Source organism: Indicator indicator, chromosome 16, assembly GCF_027791375.1.
Source record: "Indicator indicator isolate 239-I01 chromosome 16, UM_Iind_1.1, whole genome shotgun sequence".
NCBI lineage: Eukaryota > Metazoa > Chordata > Aves > Piciformes > Indicatoridae > Indicator > Indicator indicator.
The window spans coordinates 104567-126104 of record NC_072025.1 but is presented as its reverse complement, the minus strand read 5'-3'; the positions used below and the strand labels follow the sequence as shown (position 1 = coordinate 126104).

The 21538-nt window shown below is 58.7% G+C and overlaps 2 protein-coding genes across 2 annotated transcripts in view; one reads left to right on the top strand and one right to left on the bottom strand.

Annotated features, from left to right (window-relative positions):
- ALPK3 (alpha kinase 3) overlaps positions 1 to 14021 on the bottom strand; it is a 44629-nt gene extending 30608 nt beyond the window's left edge. The window contains exon 1 of the mRNA XM_054388097.1: positions 13870 to 14021. Coding sequence (XP_054244072.1) covers positions 13870 to 14012 — 143 coding nt within the window. The 5' untranslated portion in view covers positions 14013 to 14021. The remainder of the gene's footprint in view (positions 1 to 13869) is intronic.
- Positions 14022 to 17164: 3143 nt separating this feature from the next.
- Positions 17165 to 21538, top strand: part of LOC128972226 (mucosa-associated lymphoid tissue lymphoma translocation protein 1-like) — a 31476-nt gene continuing 27102 nt past the window's right edge. Inside the window, exons 1-6 of the mRNA XM_054388096.1 lie at positions 17165 to 17323; positions 17529 to 17908; positions 18094 to 18286; positions 18681 to 18834; positions 19462 to 19640; positions 21259 to 21355. Coding sequence (XP_054244071.1) covers positions 17165 to 17323; positions 17529 to 17908; positions 18094 to 18286; positions 18681 to 18834; positions 19462 to 19640; positions 21259 to 21355 — 1162 coding nt within the window. The remainder of the gene's footprint in view (positions 17324 to 17528; positions 17909 to 18093; positions 18287 to 18680; positions 18835 to 19461; positions 19641 to 21258; positions 21356 to 21538) is intronic.

Sequence of the window (21538 nt, the reverse complement as noted above, 5' to 3'; positions counted from 1 at the left end):
GAAATGAAAAGGTCGTTAATCAGAGACTCAGGCTGAGAACCTTTGCCCCGGGAGGTTTCCAAAAGCAGCACCTGAGCCTTCCATGCACCGCCTGCAGCTCTGGGCTCAAAGCAGCAAACCCACCCCAGGAGATGCTGGCTCAAGGCACTCCCAACACAGTGGGACCCAGGCTGGGCTGGAGAGCAGCCTGGAGAAGGCCTTGGGGGTGTCAGTTGGTGACAAAGTCCCCAGGAGCCAGCGATGGTCCCTGGCAGTCCAGAGCCAGCTGTGTGCTGAGCTGCAGCCAGAGCAGGGAGAGCAGCAGCACAAGGAGAGGATTCTGCCCCTCTGCTCTGCTCTGCTCAGACCCCACCTGCAGCACTGCCTCCAGCTCTGGGGCCCCAGCACAGGAAGGAGCTGGAGCTGCTGGAGAGGGTCCAGAGGAGGCCACCAAGATGATCAGAGGGCTGGAGAACCTCTCCTGTGGGGCCAGGCTGGGAGAGTTGGGGCTGTTCAGCCTGGAGAAGAGAAGGCTGCAGGGAGACCTCAGAGCAGCCTTCCAGTACCTGAAGGGGCTGCAGGCAATCCCACATGGCCTACAGGGCAATCAAAGGCTGGAACCAACGAGGTAGCAGCTGGTCAGCAGTAAGCTCAGTGCCCAGGGAGGTGGTTGAGGCATCATCCCTGGAGATCTTCAAGGTGAGGCTGGACAGGGCTGTGAGCAACCTGCTCTAGGGGAGGATGTCCCTGCTGAGTGCAGGTGTTGGACTGGGTGACCTTTGGAAGTCCCTTCCAACCTAACCCATTCTATGATTGTACCTTAGCCATGGCTGTGCAGCACCCTCAGCACACAGCTCCAGCAGTGGCTGCAGCACAGATGTCTCTCTGGGCTGTCAGGAGTCCTACTCACAGCAGAACCTCAGCAGAGCTCCTCAGCATCCTGCACTGAAGGCCTCCACTGAGCAACCTCAGTTCAGCACTAGAGAGGAGCCTGAAGGCAGTTGTGCCTCTCCAGAGGTCTGACCCAAACACCCACAGCCTGGCCCTCTGCACCTCCCAAGGGCACAGAAGTCAGCAGGGCTTCAAGTCTTTACCTAAAGATGACCACAGAGAGTCTCTGCAGACTGCTCCTGCCTATCACAGATCACAACCACACAGCCTGGAGAAGGCTCCAGGGGAACCTCAGAGCTGCCTGCCAGTGCCTGAAGAGATCCTGCAGGAAGGCTGCAGAGGGACTTCTCCTGAGGGTGTCTAGAGACAGGCCAAGGGGGAATGGTTTGGAGCTGAGGCAGAGCAGGGTTAGAGTGGAGCTGAGGGAGAAGTTCTTCAGCAGGAGGGTGCTGAGACTTTGGCACAGGCTGCCCAGGAAGGCTGTGGCTGCCTCCTGCCTGGAGGTGTTGAAGGCCAGGCTAGATGAGGCCTTGGGCAGATGAGTCTGGCTGAGAGGTGTCCCTGACCATGGCAGGGATTGGAGGAGATATGTTTGAGGTTCCTTCCAAGCCAAACCATTCTGGGATTCCACCTGTGGAGGCAAAGCCCCCAAGCCAAGCACTGGAAGTGTCTCAGCTTGCAGCTGAACTCAGACAGCTGCAGGTTTTCATTGCAGAGAGCCCACAGCACTCTGCAGGGCTCCATGGGCTCCTCTCCTTCAGCTCAGGACAGCAAAGGAAGCAGAGGTTTTAGCCAGCAGCTCGGGAGCAGCTTTAACCCAACAGACAGGGCTGGCCCTTGCCCTTCTGGCAGCAGCTTCACCCTCTCCACCCCCAGCCACATGATCCTGATCCCTCCCCAGTGCCAAGTGCTTCCCAGGCAGTGGATCAGGGGTTATCCAGCTGGAAAAATCCCATACCAGCCATAGCAGGCTGCAGATCAGCACCCATCCATCTTCCATGCTGGCCCAGGGCAGAAGCTAGACAGTTGAATTTGGTCTTTCCAGCTGAGTGCCAGCCCCTGGGGCACCCCTCTGAGCCCCAAGGCCCTTCTAGCACCCAGGGCACGCCTGTGCACTACCTGCCTTGCTGACCACTCTGTCCCCTTGGCCTCATCCAGCACTCCCAGCTGTCCCAGCAGCTTGCAGAGCTCACATGGCAGCTCCAGCTGCTCTCTCCCTGTCCTGGCTTCCCAGGGCACACAAGCCTCCTCCTCCACAGCTTCCCAAGCATGACCTCCCCAGGTGACCCCAGGGGCAGTGGCAGCGACCTGTGCTCCAGGCGGTCCCCAGGCAGCTCTGTCTAGCTGGAACACAACTCCTGGGCTTCATCTGTCTCCATCCTCAGCTTTTTAATGAATCAAAAGAGAATCTGCATACCACTGCAAGGGAAAAAATGTTCTTTTAGCCTCCAGGAATGCTAAGGAGCTGAGTTGGGCCTGAGGAGGCAGCAGGCAAGATCCTGAAAGGTTTGCTGGAGAATGCCAGGGCAGGCAGCAGGGGTGGGGGTTTAATCATGCTTCTCTTGCACAAGACAAGTGGGAAGGTGTCTGGGGTGGGACATAAAACAAATCACCCAAATAGCAAGAGTCAGGATGGAGAGGGCCTGTACCACAACCCCCTTGTGCTCATCACTGTAATCAAAGAGAGAGCAGCCTCAGGGCTGAGCACACAGCCTGACCCTCATTCACTGCACGTCCCTAGGCAGGGGCTGAGGGTCCCTCGAGGAGCCCGGGCAGGATCAAAGCAAAAGGGCCATCAACACGAAGATCCTCCCTGCTAAGTGAAGTTTATCCTCAATATTCTAAGGAGCTTTGCTTCCCACAGGAGAATTTCAAGCCCAGAGTGAGCAAAATCAGCTCTGGAGTGCCCAAGCTGGGAACAGTCATGCTGGGTTTCACCATCTCCAGCAAACCCAGCCCCCTGCTAGCACCTCAGGAGGCACAGCAGCCCTGGGCTCATCCCTCTGGGACTCAGCTGTCTGTGTCCTCAGATCCCCAGAATCTTGTTAGCCCACACACTGCAGGGCTCTGCTGAAAGGCAGCAGCAGCAACTCCCCCAGAGCAAGCTTGGGTCCACTTGAGTTACTGGATGAAGGCAAAAGACTGCCTTAGCTTGAGGAAGACCTCTGAGGTGGATGGATCAAAGTCTCAATGTGAATGAATCAAAGTCTAAAGTGGGGCAATCCCAAGCACAAACCCAGGCTGGGTGAGGAGTGGCCAAGAGCAGCCTGGAGAAGGCCTTAGGGGTGTCAGTTGGTGACAAAGTCCCCAGGAGCCAGCGATGGTCCCTGGCAGTCCAGAGCCAGCTGAGTGCTGAGCTGCAGCCAGAGCAGGGAGAGCAGCAGCACAGGGAGGGGATTCTGCCCTCTGCTCTGCTCTGCTCAGACCCCACCTGCAGCACTGCCTCCAGCTCTGGGGCCCCCAGCACAAGAGGGACCTGAGCTGCTGGAGAGGCTCCAGAGGAGGCCACAGAGATGATCAGAGGGCTGGAGAACCTCCTCTGTGGGGCCAGGCTGGGAGAGTTGGGGCTGTTCAGCCTGGAGAAGAGAAGGCTCCAGGGAGACCTCAGAGCTGCATTTCAGTATCCGAAGGGGACCTCCAGGCAGGCTGGGCAGGGACTTTGGACAAGGGGCTGTGGGGATAGCCTGAGGGGCAGTGGTTTGAAACTGGAGCAGTTGGACGTCAGGAGAAAGTTCTGCACAGTGCGGGTGGGGAGACACTGGAACAGGCTGCCCAGGGAGGTGGTTGAGTCTCCACCCCTGGAGACATTCAAGGTCAGCCTGGATGTGTCCCTGGGCAGCCTGCTCCAGTTGGAGGTGTCCCTGCTGAGTGCAGGGGGCTGTGCAGTCTGTGACTCTTTGAATCCTACCTCTCTGTTTGGTCCTCCCCCCAGCCTTACTCCATCTTTGCATTCCTGTTTCTCAGATGCTTTCAAACCTCTGTGGACATTTATCATCCTCTGAAGGGTTTTGCCCTCCAGCTCCTCACTTTTCCCCAGCAGTGCAGACAGTCTGCCTCATTTTTCATGCCTTGCCACACTTCAGTCCTGCTGCCAGGGCAGGAGGCAGAACTGTCAACACCACTCACTCCTTTTTAATCACCACAAAATACTGCTCAGGCTGATGGCCCAGGCTGGGACCTCACCTCCCTGGCTCTGGAAAGGTCTCTGTCTGAAAAGCATTTATCTGAAATCCCACAGCTTTTCTAACCCTCTCATGCAATCACTTCAGGAACTACTCCTCCTTCTCCAATCCTTCTCCTTGAGATGAAGAAATCAATCTCCTTCCAGCTCATGGCCTCATATGGAAGTTGACATGAGCTCAGGAGGCCTTGAAATAGGCTTCACACTGGTTCCATCCTCATGTGGAGATTAGTAAAATTCCTGCAAGAGTGGTCAGGGACTGGAACAGGCTGCCCAGGGAGGTGTTGGAGTCTCCATCCCTAGATTCTATGATCCTGTTCTGGCAGGGGGGTTGGAGTCTGATGATCTCCAGAGGTCCCTTCCAACCCCTAACATCCTGCGAGCCTGTGAATCCCTGGAGGTGTTCCAGAAACCTGTGGCCATGGCACCTGGGGCCATGGTTTGGGGGCCATGGTGGTGCTGGGTTGCTGGTTGGAGTGGATGATGTTAGAGAGCTTTTCCAACCCAAGCAATTCCATGCTTCTGTGTACAAGTGCCTGGGCTCGAGCTGCTTGAGCTGCAGCAGTCACTAACACACTGCAGTGCTCCTCCACAGCACCACAAGGTGTGCAGGGCATCATGCAAAGAGCAGAACCTGTCAGGGGCAGCAAAGCTCAGACCTCCAAGATTTGCTTTGTCAGAAACAGGATCCACAGAATGGTGGAATCAATTATGGACTGGTCTGGGTTGGAAGGGACTTAAAGATCACCTAGTTGCAACCCCCCTGCCATGGGCAGGGACACCTCCCACTAGCCCAGGCTGCTGAAGAGCACAGAAGGTCCTCAGAAGAGCCCCCTGAGGTCCAGCAGCCCTTCCATGCCCAGAGCAGGGCAAAGGGAAGGCCCTGGCAAGTCCCCAGCAATGCTCCCTCTCAGTGGCCCTCTGACTCGTGACACTACTGGGCCTGTATTGCACATGCAGACTGCAAAGGATAAGATTTCACAGGGGCCTCTCTGCCTTCAAGGTTAATGCTCCTCGAGTCAAGCACAAGCCACCTGAGTGTCTTCTCAGCTTTCAGCTTTTGTACCATTTCACACAGCCTGGGCTGCAGCAAAGGCAGCATGGCCAGAGACGGGGATAGGGGATCCTGTCCCTCTGCTCTGCTCTGCTGAGACCTCACCTGCAGTGCTGTGTCCAGCTGTGGAGCCCTCAACACAGGAAAGACCTGGACCTGATGGAGAGGGCCCAGAGGAGGCCATGGAAATGATCAGGGGGTTGGAGAACCTCTGTTCTGGGAACAGGCTGAGGGAGCTGGGGGTGTTCAGCCTGGAGAAGAGAAGGCTCCAGGGAGACCTCAGAGCAGCCTGCCAGGACCTGAAGGTTGCAGAGGGACTGTTCCCAAAGGCCTGCAGGGACAGGACCAGGGGCAATGGTTTGAAATGAGAGCAGAGCAGATTGAGATTGCATGTAAGGAACAAGTTCTGCAGCAGGAGGCTGCTGGATCACTGCAACAGGTTGCCCAGGGAGGTGGTTGAGGCTTCATCCCTGGAGATCTTCAAGGTGAGGCTGGACAAGGCTGTAAGCAACCTGCTCTAGGGGAGGATGTCCCTGCGGAGTGCAGGGCTTGGGCTGGGGGAGCTGTGGAGGTCCCTTCCAACCCAAACCATTCTGTGACTCTCTGATTCCAAAGCTGAGAGTGAAGCTTTCACAGCTGTGTATTTATCCTTAAGGCTCTTCTCCTGCCATGTGTCCTGCTCCTTATCAAACCCCTGAAGCAGAGGCAGGAGGTGGCTGTTCCACAGCCCACGGCTATCAGGCACCCCATGACCAGGCAGCTGTGAGTGCCATGGAGCTGCAGGAGATACCTTGGATGGAGCCTGTGCCTGTCAAGGTCACAGAACAAAGCCACATGGGAGCTGGAGATTTTGTTTGCTGCAGGTAGCTGCCTTTGAGGGGAGATGAACAGGGACTGCCTGGAACAGTTCGGAGCTGGAGTTCACCAAGAGAGAGAAGGTGGGAAGCAATAAATGAAGTGACAGCTCCTGGATCAGCCTCTGCCATGCTCTGAGGGGGACTCTGAGCTGTGTGTTTCAGCTCAGAATGATCACAGAATCACTGGGTTGGGGTGGAAGGGACCTCAAAGCTCATCCAGCTCCAATCCCCTGCCATGGGCAGGGACCCCTCCCACCAGCCCAGGCTGCTCAAGGCCTCATCCAGCCTGGCCTTCAGCACCTCCTGGCAGGAGGCAGCCACAGCCTCCCTGGGCAACCTGTGCCAGTCTCTCCCCACCCTCACTGCCAACAATTTCTTCCTCTTCTCCAGTCTCCATCTCTCCTCTCCCAGCTCAAAGCCATTGTCCATCATCCTGCACTCCCATCCCTTGTCCAAAGTCCCTCCCCAGCTCTCCTGGAGCCCTTCAGGTACTGCAAGGCTGCTCTGAGGTCTCCCTGCAGCCTTCTCTTCTCCAGGCTGAACAGCCCCAACTCTCCCAGCCTGGCTCCGCAGCAGAGCTGCTCCTGCTCCCTGATCACCTTGAACAAGAGTCAGGCTGAGCTGGTGTGAGGACATAGCCTCCTGCACCCCACACCTTTCTCCCCTCACTGAAGCAGAGTGAGGTCAGTGCAGATTTCCATCCCCCACACTCAGGCAATGCATCACTGTGCAGATAACCACAGCAGCAGGGACAAACCCTCCCTGTCCTAGAGATTCCATGCACTGGAGAGGAATCATCCATGCCTTGACTTTTGCCCTTCCCCTGGGTACTGCTGGGTACTGTCCCTCCTACCAGAGCTTGGGACACTTCCACCCAGCAAGGCCAATGGACTGACCTCCCCCAGGTGCCACAGAGAGTTCCTTTTGGGCATATGCAGCTCTTGCTGCCAAAAGTCAGGTCCCAGGTGCCCAGCTGCTGAGAGGACCTCCTCTGCCCCAGGAAAGCTCACCATGCTTTTGAGGAACTGAGCCCTACTGGGCTCTCAGCTCACTCTATTTTGGTAACAGATCCTTCACCTTCAGCCGGGATTGTGTGCACAGCAGGGGCTGCAGGAGTGGGGATGGTTTCCAGCCAGAGGAGGCAGGTGGCAAGGGAGCCTGATGAGCTCTACTGCCACCACAGCCACAGAGAGCCCTCCAAAAATACACCACAGCCACTGGCACTGCATGCCAGAAATATCCACTCACAGCCACCCTGGGGCAGCAGGAAGGCATTTAAGCAAGGAGGCAATGCTGTGATGAGGCCAAGGAGCAGACATCTGCATAGGCAAGAGGTACAGAATAGCGAAGCACAGGATGGCAGGGGATGGGAGGGACCTCTGCAGATCAGCCAGCCCAACCACCCTGACAAGGCAGGGACACCTAGAGAAGGTCACACACAACACATCCAAGTGGGGTTGGAAAGTCTCCAGAGATGGAGACTCCACCACCTCTCTGGGCAGCCTGCTCCAGGCTTCCAGCACCCTTCACTCACCCTCCTCATGTTCAGATGGACTTGTTCCGGTCTGTGCCCATTGCCCCTTGTCCTGTCCCTGGGCACTACTGAACAAAGCCTGGTCCCATCCTGCTGACACCCACCCTTGAAGTACTGCTCAGCACTGATGAGATCCCCCTCACACTGCTCCTCTCCAGATCGGGGAGCTCCACCTCTCAGCCTTCCCTCACAGAGCTGTTCCAGAGCCCTCTGCAGTTCTGCAGCCCTTTTCACCTACAAAGAGGAGTTTGCCTAGGACTCAGGTGAAGTTTGTAGATAAAACTGCACTTCTCTGCACAAGACTTCTCCATCCTCAGCTAGTTCTTACAGAAAGGACATCTGGAGAGCTGTCTGGAAGTCCTGGCTCATGGCTGTGGCTGAGGCAGCACCCAGGCAGGCTGACAGCTTCTGCTCTCACCCTGTGCAGATTACAGTTGAGAGCTTTGTGATGTCAGAGTCTGAAAAGCAGAACCACCCAACCCCTCCTGCACAGGAACAAAGCCCTGGCAGCTGCCAGGGCAGCAGGCAAGGCACCCTCACCAGAAGCTGCTCCTCACGATGTCCACTGTCAGGTATGTGAGGAGAGCAGCAAAGGAAAGGCACTGAGCTGCTGACACTGAGCTGCTGACACTGAGCTGCAGCTCACAGGCAAGAATCTTCCCAAAGGTAAATATTAGAACCATGGACTGGGGTGGGGTGGAAGGGACTCCAAAGCTCATCCAGCTCCAATCCCCTGCCATGGGCAGGGACACCTCCCACCAGCCCAGGCTGCTCAAGGCCTCATCCAGCCTGGCCTTCAACACCTCCTGGCAGGAGACAGCCACAGCCTCCCTGGGCAACCTGTGCCAGTCTCTCCCCGCCCTCACTGCCAACAATTTCTTCCTTCTCTCCACTCTCCATCTCCCCTCTCCCAGCTCAAAGCCATTGTCCCTCAGCCTGGCACTCTCAGCCCTTGTCCAAAGTCCCTTCCCTGCTCTCCCGGAGTCCTTCAGGTCCTGGAAGGCTGCTCTGAGGTCTCCCTGCAGCCTTCTCTTCTCCAGGCTGAACAGCCCCAACTCTCCCAGCCTGGCTCCACAGAGGAGGTTCTGCAGCCTCTGATCATCTCTGTGGCCTCCTCTGGAGCCTCTCCATCAGGTCCAGGTCCTTCCTGTGCTGAGGGCCCCAGAGCTGGAGGCAGTGCTGCAGGTGGGGTCTGAGCAGAGCAGAGCAGAAGGGCAGAATCCCCTCCCTGTGCTGCTGCTCTCCCTGCTCTGGATGCAGCTCTGCACACAGCTGGCTCTGGGCTGCCAGGGACCATCGCTGGCTCCTGGGGACTTTGTCACCAACTGACACCCCTAAGGCCTTCTCCAGGCTGCTCTCAGCCACTCCTCACCCAGATGGATTTCTAACTTTAGTGTCCTTTCATAAAGCCATTCCCATGCTGTGAGCAACACTCCCATGTCACTGCACTTTCTGCTGCCTGAAGGATGAGTGAGGAAAGCAGGGCAAAACCCCCATGAAGCTCACCCTGCCCATACACAGGCAGATAGCAGCAGAGAAGCCTGGAAGAAACCACACTTTCTGCAGCTGAAAATCTCCATTGTTGCTTTCTAACCACCAGGGAACCTTTCTACCACAGTTCTGTGCTTGCAGCCTTTGTCTCACACTTTTGTTAGCTCCAAACCCACCAAATTCAAGTATGTCCTGAGTTCATGAGGCCTGCTGACTATTCTCTGCTCCTTGACACATGTCACCCATCTTGCTTTTCAAGTTCTCCCAGGCAAGCTCTCCAGATGTTCCTGGATTTAATTAAACTCATCACTACTTTCTGAAGGTCTTCTTGCCACACCATCCTCTCCCTTGCCTCCCCATTCTTTATGTTACATCAGTTAATTACAGCATCAAAAGCCACACTGTATTCAAAGCCCTTGCTCTCCGAGGTCAGGAATGCCCTCTCCCTGGAGAGTTGAGGCTGTTCAGCTTGGAGAAGAGAAGGCTGCAGGGAGACCTCAGAGCAGCCTTGCAGTACCTGAAGGGCTCCAGGAGAGCTGGGGAGGGACTTTGGACAAGGGCTGAGAGTGCCAGGATGAGGGACAATGGCTTTGAGCTGGGAGAGGAGAGATGGAGACTGGAGATGAGGAAGAAATTGTTGGCAGTGAGGGTGGGGAGAGACTGGCACAGATTGCTCAGGGAGGCTGTGGCTGCCTCCGGCCTGGAGGTGTTGAAGGCCAGGCTGGATGAGGCCTTGAGCAGCCTGGGCTGGTGGGAGGTGTCCCTGCCCATGGCAGGGGATTGGAGCTGGATGAGCTTTGAGCTCCCTTCCAACCCAACCCATTCAGTGAATCTATGAATCATGGACCATGACCCAGTTCAAGCCTCCAGCACCTGCAGGTGCTCTCAGGGCTGTGCAGGTAGCTGAGACATTTATGTTGCTCCTCCCAAATTCATCAGAGAAACTGGAAAATGACATGAGCAGAGGGAAAGGTCAGCTCTGCTCTTTGGAGGGTATCTGTTCACTGCTTCTGCTCCAACAGAAGGGGCAGCTGCTGAAGTCAACAGGCAAAAGGAAATGACCTTGCCGTAGGCTTTATCCAGCACAGAGCCACAGAGTGTCAGGGGCTGGAAGGGACCTCCAGAGATCATCCAGCCCAGCCCCCTGCCAGAGCAGAAGAGGAGAAGCTGAGAGAGTTAGAGTCTTGTGGTTGTTCAGTTTGGAGAAGGCTCCGAGGAGACCTTATTGTGGCCTTCCAATTTCTGAAGGGGGCCTACAAGAAAGCTGGTGAGGGACTTTTAGGGTATCAAGTAGTTACAGGACTAGAGGGAACAGATCCACTGTCACCCAGGGCAGGGCACACAGGGACACAGCCAGGTGAGGATGAAAGCAGGAGACTCCACAACCTCTCTGGGCAGCCTGCTCCAGGCCTCAGCACCCTCACAGGGATAAAGTTTTCCCTTCTGTTCCCCTGGCACCTCCTCTGCTCCAGCTTGCCTCCAGCTTGCCCCCAATGCCCCTTGGCCTGTCCTTGGACATCCCTGAGCAGAGCCTGGCTCCAGCCCAGCACATCTTTATCCCCAGCAATGAGGGCAGCACTCAGGCTCCTCTGATCCAAGCTCCAAGCTCCAAGCCCCAAGCCCCAAGGCCCAGCTTCCTCATCCTGGCCTCACACGGAGTTCCACTGCCTGCAGCACCTCTGTGCCTCTAGGCTGGACTCTCTCAAGCAGCTCCCTGAGCTCCTTCTTGACTTGAGGGGCCCAGAAGTGGACACAATATTCCAGATGTGGCCTCAGCAGGGCAGAGCAGATGGGCAGAAGAACCTCTCTGGACCTGCTAACCACAGCCCTTCTAATCCACCCCAGGATGCTCTTGGTCTTCTTGGCCACCAAGTACAGAAATGGCTCAAAACCAGGACTGGGATATTTGTGGAGCTTGAGCACTCTGCTGATTCAAACGTGGCACCACAGTGTCCCTTTGCCTGCAGGGTCCCATGGGTGGCACTGGGGGTGCAGCCACCCAGCCTTACAAGCTCAAGGTGCTCCAGGCCTCAGAGCTTTGCATACAGGGCCTGGATTCACCATGCCTGAGCTGCAGCATGGAGCCAGCCAGAAGAGCCTGCATTGGTCTGTGTCCCCTCAGCAGCCTAAGGAAAGCTTGGGAAGCTGGCTAGGAGTGCTGTGGAGGTTGCATGCAGGGCTGGGGAACCCTCCTGCATGGTTAAACTGATTAAAGCTGCAACTTGAACACATTCAGGGGGGAATCAAAGTCAAGCTATAGGCAACCCAACACCTCAGCACCTCCTTTGTTAAAGACTCTCCTCCTGCAGTCTGCAGAACAGCCTCATCTGACTCAATTTTGTGATTCTGTGAGGGTGTCCAGAATAGGCCAAGGGAAATGGTTTGAAGCTGAGGCAGAGCAGGGTTAGACTGGAGCTGAGGAAGAAGTTCTTCAACACAAGGGTGGTGAGACTCTGGAACATGTTGCTCATGGAGGTTGTGGATGCCTCCTCCCTGGAGATGTTCAAGGCCAGGCTGGATGAAACCTTTAGCAACCAAGACTAGTTGAGAAGAATCCCATGGCAGGGGGTTGGAGTAGATGAGCTCTGAGGTCCATTCCAACCTGAGGCATTCTGTGATGACCTTTGCATAGTGTGGTCTGAGGTCACAGATGTGTTGTGGATACTACATGGGCACTTGTTGACACTGAAGATGCCCCCAGCACAAGAAGGACCTGGAGCTGGGTCCAGAGGAGGCCATCAAGATGATCAGAGGATGGAGAACTTGCCCTGTGGGGACAGGCTGGGAAAGTTGAGGCTGTTCAGCCTGGAGAAGAGAAGGCTGCAGGGAGACCTCAGAGCAGCCTTCCAGTACCTGAAGGGGCTGCAGGAGAGCTGGGGAGGGACTTTTGACAAGGGCTGGGAGTGCCAGGACAAGGGACAATGGCTTTGAGCTGCGAGAGGGGAGATGGAGACTGGACATGAGGTAGAAATTCTTGAGAGTGAGGGTGGGGAGAGACTGGCACAGGTTGCCCAGGGAGGTTGTGGCTGCCTCCTGCCTGGAGGTGTTGAAGGCCAGGCTGGATGAGGCCTTGAGCAACCTGGGCTGGTGGGAGGTATCCCTGCCCATGGCAGGGAGTTGGAGCTGGATGAGCTTTGGGGTCTCTTCCAACCCAACCCATTCTAGGAATCTATGAAAGATGCCACAGCCTCTGTTTTGCAGGCAGACTGCAATCAGGTCACAAGCTGTGATACAGGCATAAAGGAGGTGAGTTCAGGAAACTTCCCTTTGGCAGTATCCCAGTTTCACACCTGGCTGCCACACAGCACTTTTTAGATCTCTTTGGGTGCTGTGTTTATTTTTACCAATCTCTGGTTCTTTGAGGCTTGACGCACTGGCGCTGGATTATTAATAACTCATCAAGAGGGAAGAGGCAAGGCTCGTTTCAAGAGCTCCCAGACTGCAGAGCATTCCTCCTGAATTCAAAGCGATTTAGAGGCTTTATTTGAACCCCTAACACAGGCACTGACACCTCTGCCTCCGCTGGCAGGCCGCCTGGTACAGCTCTGGCTGTGCGAAGCTGCGCCAGCCCCAGCTGACAACGTGTTTGTCGTGCCTTCTGCTGTGTAAACACAGCCCTGGTCCTGCACATAGCCCTGCTGCAGGCCATTTCTGACCCAGGAATGCTGTCCCCATCACCGCTCAGCCTCTATCTGCATCGCAGCAATGCCTTTTTGGCAGGGAGATAAGGCACACACACAGCAGGCCCCTGCCTGCAGCCTGCTGCCAATAATGCTGATGGCTGCGCTGCCCCCCGGGGCCGGGAGGGCAGCTCCAGAGCCTGCGAGCCACAGCCGCTGGTGTGCCTCAGCACCTGGTGGCCAGCCGAGCGGCTTCGCCCCTGCCCTGGTACCAGCCATGCCCCACACTGGCAGCTCTCTGTCCCTTGCCGGCAGTCCCTGGCCTCACACCGACAGCTCCCTGCCCCATACCCACAGCTCCCTGCCCAACATCCGCAGCTCTCTGCCTGCAGCTCCCTACCCCATGCCCACAGCTCCCTGCCCCCTGCCCACAGCTCCCTGCCTGCAGCTCCCTGCCCCATGTCTGCAGCCCCCTTGCCCAACACCTGCAGCTCCCTGCCCCATACCCACAGCTCCCTGCCCAACGCCCGCAGCTCCCGGCCCACAGCTCCCTGCCCCATGCCCACAGCTCCCTGCCCAACGGCCGCAGCTCCCTTGCCCAACGGCCGCAGCTCCCTATCCCCTGCCTGCAGCCTCCTTGCCCAACACCCACAGCTCCCTGTCCCATGCCCACAGCTCCCTGTCCAATGCCTGCAGCCCCCTTGCCCAACACCCACAGCTCTCTGCCCCATGCCCGCAGCTCCCTGCCCAATGCCTGCAGCCCCCTTGCCTAACACCCGCAGCTCCCTGCCCCATGCCCGCAGCTCCCTGCCCAATGCCTGCAGCCCCCTTGCCCAACACCCGCAGCTCCCTGCCCTATACCCACAGCCCCCTGCCCCATACCCAGAGCCACTTGCCCCACACCAAATCCGTTTCTGAGACATGAGGGGCTGCCCGCAGCGAGCGAGCTGTGTGGGATAGCCCAAGCCACCACTCGTGTTCTGCAGCCTGGAGAAGCCCTGGGGCAGGGGCAGGCCCAGCAGCCATGGTGCTCGCAGGCTCAGCCGTCACCTCGGGGCCCTCGGTGTTGCCTTTCAGCTTGGGTTGCCGCCAGCCCGCTCCGCTCCCACACGCCCTGTCCCCGCTTCCCCCGAAGCTCCCCAGCCTGCCTTTGGAAGGTCCCCCGCAGGCCCCGGCCCAGGCCGCCCCACGTTCCCATGGCAGCAGCTGGCAAGGGTCCCCCCGGCCCGGCTCGCCCCGGCCCCCGGCCCGGCCGCCCTCACCTGTTCTGGGGCCGGATGCCCAGCAGGTAGCTGCGCCGGTCCGGCCGGGAGGCCCAGGCCGCGCTCTCAGCCTCCTCTGCCCCCTCCACGGTGCCCGTTGCCCGTCCGTAGAGGCCAGCGAGGGCCCGGCGGGAGGAGCCCATGGCGCTGGCCGGGCTGCCCCTGATGCAGCCCTGCCGCCGCTGTCACTCAGCGCAGCCTTTATAGCTGCCCGGCACTTGCCGCTGTCACTCGGGGCGGCCGCGCCGTGACGTGCCCCGGCAGGGGCCCAGCCTCGGCCTCCCCTGGGGCTTGGGGGCCCAGCTCCTCCTCTGCCACCGCCGGTTTGGTTCATCCTTTAGGGACAAAGTGGAACGTTTTCCCTTTTGTTTCACACCAGTCTTCACACCACCACCCCCACACCTCCCCCACCCCCCCCCGCGCCTTGCTCTGGGGGATTTCTCGCACTCAAAGGTGCCTCAGGATCAGCTAAAGCAGCAAAGGGACAGACTTTGAGCAGGGCCTGCTGTGACAGGACAAAGGGGGATGGTTTGAAATGAAAGAAGGAGACTCAGACTGCAGAGAAGGGAGAAATGTTTGATGCTGAGGGTGGTGAGAGCCTGGCCCAGGGTACCCAGAGAGGTGGGAGCTGCCCTATGGCTGGCACCATAGCAGTCCAGGTTGTCTGGGGCTGTGACCAACCTGCTTTGTTTGGAGATGTCCCTGCTGGCTGCAGGGGGATTTGATTAGGTGACGTTTGAAGGACCCTTCTAACCTAACCCATTCTATGATTCCAGTCCTGTTTCTTGTAGGCAGGAGGCTCCCAGCCTGGCCGGTGGCATGGCTCAGGGCAGTCACAACAGCCACATCCTCATGCCAGCCTGGGGAGCACCTTGCGCTGTGCCAGCCTGGTGTGTACCCTGGGCCCCTGGGAGGAGGTCTGTGGCAGCGTCTGCTCAGGCTGCATGTGAAAGGGACAGCACCAAAGCTGGCTGTTGGAGGTGAGTGCACGTCACAGACAGTTACCAGCAGTGATTTAATGCCTAGTGGAAACACAACACGCAATAAAAAGGGATTTATTCTTGTTCCACCTCCGTCTTGCCTGTCAGGCTGTTGTATGGTGCTCCAGAGGCACATCGCTGGTGGTACCACATCCCTCCAGCACAGGGCTGATGGATGGAGCAGATTTGCTGTGGATCAGCTGTCTGCCCACCACTGCACAGCAGCCTTTGCTGCAGAGGGGGAGGATGATGAGCAGAGAGCTGCAGACTGTGAACGACAGCAGGCTTCAAGCTGATCCTCCCTGGGCAGGAGAGGCCATGAGTGCGGCAACAAGTGATCAGAAGGGAACCACAGAATGTCTCAGGTTGGAAGGGACCTCAGAGGTCATTGACTCCAAACCCCCCTGCCATGGGCAGGGCCGCCCCCAACACAAGAGAGACGTGGAACTGCCAGAGCAGGTCCAGAGGAGGCCATGGAAATGATCAGAGGGCTGGAGAACCGCCCCTGTGGGGACAGGCTGGGAGAGTTGGGGCTGTTCAGCCTGGAGAAGGCTCCAGGGAGACCTTAGAGCTGCTTTCCAGTACCTGAAGGGGCTGCAGGAGAGCTGGGCAGGAACTGTTCAGAAGGGGCTGTGGGGACAGGACAAGGGGCAGTGGTTTGAAACTGGACAGGGCAGAGTTAGTTTGGACATCAAGAGGAAGTTCTGCACAGTGAGGGTGGGGAGACACTGGAACAGTGGTGGAGGCCCCATCCCTGGAGGCATTCAAGGTCAGCCTGGATGTGTCCCTGGGCAGCCTGATCCAGCTGGAGGTGTCCCTGCTGAGTGTGGGGGGTTGGACAAGATGACCTTTGGGGGTTCTTTCCAACCCAGTGCAGTCTGTGAATCTGTGATGTCGACAAGTTCTCAGCCCTGGTTCTTCACCTACTGTTGGTGCAGGCTGTGCAGGGCTCTTACAGCATCCGAGTACGACAGACTTTTTGTCTGGGGGTTTGATGGATGCTGTCTCTGATTGCCAGAGAAGTGGTCTGTGTGGAGCACAGCAACCTCTGGCTGGCTGGAAGGATGCTGCATCAAACAGAGCTGTTATCTTCAGCTGCAGGGAGCACGGTGTGACTGTCCCATCCTGCACAGAGGAAATGACACGGAAGAAGATCTTTCCTCCATCCACCAACTCTGCTGGTCTTGGCTTTTTCCCACCATCATCTTCCCCATCCGTTAGAAGAGAAAAACAGCAAGAGGAGGGCATCCCTCGGCCATGCTTAGTCCCTCTGACCCTATGGCAGGGCTCAGCTCTGTCCTGGGCTACCCAGAGAACCCTGTGGAGGTGATCCATGACCACTTGCAGCAACGACTGCTTCTCTCCACTGTCCTGGAGATCTGCCTGCAACCTTTCACACTGCCACTGAAGGCACCTGGGAAAGACATCCCTGATAGCCTTGTTTTCCCTTGGGCAGCCCCTAGCAGGGCCACTGCTGCAGCCCCAGCAGGGAGAAATATCAGCAGGGGAGCAAGAGTTGGTCTCACAGCTGCTTCTCCACAGTCCCCATCATGATGAGGTCCTGGGCCCCATCCCTTCTGGCACCATAAAGACTTGCTGACCAGGGCCATAGGCATGGGGAGAAGCCAGCCAAATGGGGATATTTGTCTGCCCTGGGGCTGAAAGCCAGTCAAATGGGGCCTCCCAAGTCCTGAGCCCAGACCTGTTTCATCCCTTGGCTTGGGAGTACATCATTGTCCCTGCCCAGTCCATTCTGAAGTCTTTGGGAATGACAATCAGTGGCTCCCTGCTCACCTCCACCACCCCATTCACCATTTCCAGCTCTCTCAACATGGTCCTCCCATCTTTTGAAAGGTGAAAAGCTTTGGGTTAAAGATCCTGAGCTTGGGATTAATGATCCTGACCTCACTTGCCCTGACTTAGCCAGTGAGGGTCACAGCACAGCAGAACCTGGCACTGGCGCTCTTCGCCATGCTGCTGCCCCAGCTGTCCCCGGCCAGCCCTGGTTCTGCAGCAGCCTGGGTGGCCTTGTGCAACCTCCGGGTGGGCTGGGCCAGCATCACTTCCCCCGGGGCCTCGTGATGCGGCCCAGCCGGTGGGGATTTCTCAGAGGAAGCAGCCCCGCAGGGGTTCCACCGCCCGGCAGAGAACGGGCACTGGAGTCGTAGCTCCACCATGAGCCCCGGAGCCGCGGGCACTCAGAGAGAGGTGAGAACAGCCGTGGGGAATCGGGGAGAGAGGGCAGAGCAGCTGCGGGGAGGGTGTGAGGGTGGCCATGGGATGTCGTGGGGACAGGGCCAGGAACACCCGCGGGGATGGGGAATGAGACCCGCGGGGAGGACGGCTGTTGGGACAGGAGAAAGGGCACCGCTGGGGAAGAGGCAAGGGCGTCCATGGGGAAGGGAGTGGGGACACGCATGGCGGTGGGAGCGAGGTTATTGACGGGAAGGGGCACGGACACTCGCGGGGTGGGAGTGAGGAAATAAGGTCGAGGACACCTGGTGGTGTTGCGATGAGGAGGGCCATGGGGATGTGATGTGGATGAAGGGGGCTGCGGGGATGGGAGGGAGGTCACTCGTGGGGACGGGATGAGGACACGTGTGAGGATGGAGTGAAGACACCCGTGGACAGGGGAGGTGCAGACAGCTTCGGTCCTCGAGCTACAGGCGCCTCCTGCAGCGTCCCCGTCGGAGCGGGCCGGGCGGGGCCTCTCTCCGAGGGGCAGCCCCGCGGGCTCCGCCTGTGGGAGCGGGGCGGGCCCGGTGGCGCGGGACCTTCCCAGGGCGGCGGGACCGGCCGCAGGTCACGAGGGAGCCGCTGAGGCTACGGCCCTGCGAGTCAGAGCCCGGCGCCCGGCCCGCCCCGCCCCGGAGGCCGCCATGCCTGCCCGCCGCCGCGGCCCCGCCGGACGGGCCTCAGCTGTCCTCCCAGCTCCGAGCGCTGCCGTCCCGCCCGCCGCAGGTGCTGCCGCTGCCGCCGCCCCGGGAGAGGAGCTGCCGCGGGCTTGGCCGGCGGCCGCTGAGGCCGGGGAGGAGCCGCCGGCGAAGCGATGCAGGCAGGTGAGAGGCCGGCGGGCAGCTCGGCCCGGGTCGTGCCCTGTGCCCTGCCTCTGCCCCTGCGCGGGGTCCCGGAGCCCACCCAGCAGCGGCCCCGCGGAGGCACCCTAGGCACGGGCGGCCAGGCACCCTGGCCCTGCCGGATCTCCTGTCCTGCCGGGATGGGCGTCAGGGACCCCGTCCCGCAGCCCGGCGTGGTGGGAGCGAGCCCCGGGGTCATGCCCGGCCGGTCGCTGCCACCTCCGTGCCCTGTCCCTCACAGCCATTGTGATCACTGAGCAGCCGGTGTCCGTGGCCGTGCCCGTGGGACACAGCTTCAGCCTGCGGTGCCGAGCCGAGGGCCGCACGGCGCTGCGGTACCAGTGGTTCTGCCAGTGCCAGGTGAGGCCGGGAGCGCTCCACGGGGGGCCCTGGGCACAGCACCAGGCCGTGGTGGTGGAGCTGACCCTCCGCGGACAGAGCTGGTGGGATCCAGGAGGCTGGAAGGGGATAGGATGCATGTGTGTGCCAAGGGCTTCTGCAGGTGCTGAGGGAGGGCAGAGAGTTGTTTGGGTTGGAAGGGCTCTTAAAGACCACCTAGACCCAACCCTTTGCCATGGGCAGGACACCTTCCACTAGACCAGGTTGCTCCACTAGACCTGTCCATGAAAATGGAATGGAAAAGTTCCACCTGCATCCCAGCAGCTGGAGGAAACCAGGGATTTCCACTTCTCCTGCTTGTACAGCTGGTACCTGAGGGAGGCCTTGCTGCCTACTGCCTATGCTTTCCCTTCAGTCTGTCTGCCAGCAGATTCCTGGTGCCACCAAGGAGGACTTGCCCATCACTGCACAGCAGTCCCAGCTCTACACCTGCAGAGTCAATGACCTCCACAAGAACTGCATCTTCTCTGACTGGGTGAAGGTGGAGGTCCACCAGTGTGTGGCCAGAGGTATGAGTGTGTCTTGTGGCCTTGCTGCAGTTGGTGCTTTTCTCAGACCTGCAGCAGTGACCAGGGCAGTTCCAGGGGCACTTGTGTCTTCCCAGATCAAAAAGCACAGTACAGGATAGCTGCAGCCTGCAGGCCTGAGCCAGACCATCCACCCTCTGGATGGTTCAGGTTCCTGTGGTGGTCCCAAACCCCTCATGTGTCTGTGCCTGCCTCACCTGCTGACCACTCACCATGGGTTTCCCAGCGTTGTGCTGGGTGTTTGCCAGTTTTCAGCAGGCAGAGGGGCTGGAAGAGGCCATTTGGCTGTTGCCAAGCTGAGTGAAAATAACTTCAAGGGTGTTGGCTTGGCCTTGGCTGCAAACGGCAAAAGTCAGGCCTGAGAAGGCAGTGGCAGGACACCACCTTACCATGGTGGGTGTCACTCAGGGGTTCCCTGCTCCCAGCAGAAGGGTGCAGTGGTGATACTGCAGCTACGGCCACCCCGCGGGGCAGCACCTGGGTGCGGGAGGGGGAATGCTCACTGCTCTGCCAGGCTGCACAGGGCCACTGGGGTCTGATGGGCTCCAGCTTGGTGGCTTTTCTCTGTTCTCCTGGAGGGAGGACTCATTGTGTACCACTGCTTCACAGGACTGCCCCCTCAGCTCTGGCACGGAGAGCCTCTCATTGTCCTCAACCCCACTGCGCAGCGGCTGGAGGCGGGGAGGCCGCTGCAGCTGCGCTGTGCTGCCATGGGAGTCCCGGCCCCCAGCTACCAGTGGTACCGCAACGGCAACCTGCTGGAGCACCAGAAGAGAAAAAAGCTCTGGGTAACGTTGCCTTGGGGTAGCTCAGGAGCTTGGGCTGCTAAGGAGGGTGATGGCAGAAGCTCAGCAAGGTGGGAGAGCCTCAGAAGCTTTGGAGGGTCTGGTGAAAGTGCTGTCATTGCTGTCCTGGCTGGTACCAGTCCTTCAGCCTGGCTTGCAGCTGCCTGGCCGGGCAGGGGTGTGCCTTGGTCTGTGTGCTCAGGTGAGTGCTGGCAGAGGGCAGCCTCCCCTTGTCCAGCCTCCCCATGTACCAGCCCTTGAGGAGCAGCCTCCTGCTCAGCTCTTCATGTGCTGTGCTGCAGGGCTGTGAGGAAGCTCTCCACGTGTCACCCCTCACTCTGGGTGAAGAGGGAATACATCCGATGAGCTGCTTTCAGAGCTGCTCCGAGGAGTAACATATCATAGACATGTCAAGGGCTCTCAGCACAGCTCTCTGCTGCTTCACAGCGGTGCTTGAGAGCAGCTCTTGTGCCTCTGTGCAGGGCGCCGTGCAGTGGTGGAGCTGGGGGAGTGCTGCGTGCCTGCAGCAAAGCTAGGCCAGTCCTGACACAAAGAGTCAGGGGGCAGGAGGAGCTCTGGGGTCATTTTGGGTCACTGGCTGAATGCCAATCAGTGCTGTCTCCTTGAGGCAGGAAGGACAGATTTCACAGAATAATTGTCAGGGCTGGAAGGCACTTCAGGGATCATCCAGTTCCAACCCTCCTGCCATGGGCAGGGACACCTCACACCACAGCAGGTTGCTCACAGCCACATCCAGCCTGGCCTTAAACACCTCCAGGGATGAGGCTTCCACCACCTCCCTGGGCAACCTGTGCCAGTCTCTCACCACCCTCATGGGGAAGAACTTCTTCCTATGTCTAATCTAAATCTGCCATCCTCCAGCTTGGATTCATTCCCCCTAGGAATATCCTTCTGGGGTATCCTGTGGAGGGTAAGGAGGACAAGACAGCTTCTCAGCAGGGGTAGGTGGTGCTGGAGTGGTAGGTGGTCCAGTGGTCTCAGATTGCTCTTTTCCTGGGGAAGTTCAGGGTGGGGATTAGGAAGAGGCTCTTCATTTGGAAGTGAGTGGTGCTGCCCTGCCCTTGCAGGTTTGCAGCACTTGACAAAACCATGGCCAGGCTGACCCGCTGGTGGCTTTAGTTCCTCTCTGAGCAGGAGCTTGGGCTGGAGAACCACAGAGGTCCTGGGCAGCCAGTGCTGCTCTGATTCTTGTCCCATGCCAAGAGAAATGTGTGAGAGCTGAGAACTTGACAGAGGAGAGCAGTGGTTGTGACCAGGCTTTAAGAAACAGTCACCTAAGAGTTCAGACAAGCAGCCTGCTGGTGCTAGCCACACACTGGCCCCCCAGAGTGGCTACTGGGGCAGAGGATGGCTGTGACAGGCTGTCAGGGGGCTGCAGGGAGAAGGGAAGACAGTTGGGCAGAAGGTTCTTCCACTCCAGGAGCTGGGCTAGCAGCAGACCTTCGAGCATGGTCTCACTGAGCTGCTCAGGGAGCCACAAGCCGTGGGAAGGCTCAGCTGGGGCCAGGAGAAGAGGTCTCAGCAGGAGGACCAGGGGTGCCCTGGGCAGGGGCTGCAGACTGTCACCATAACTGCTGTGCTTTGGTGTCTTGCTCTCCAGATTGCCCAGGCACAGGCCAGCGACTCGGGCACCTACCTCTGCTGTGCCTCCAACAGCCATGGGCAGCACTGGAGCAGTGCCGTGGATGTGCTCGTGGGTGAGCAGAGCAGTTTGGGGCTGCTGGTGGCCTCCTAGCCTGGCAACATCCCTGCCAGGCTGGCTTGGGTGGGGGAGAAGCTGGCTAGGAGCCAGCAATGGGCACTGGCAAGCCCATTGCCAGAGGTAGAGAGAGAGCATCCTGCCCCTCTGCTCTGCTCTGGGGAGTCCTCAGCACAAGAGA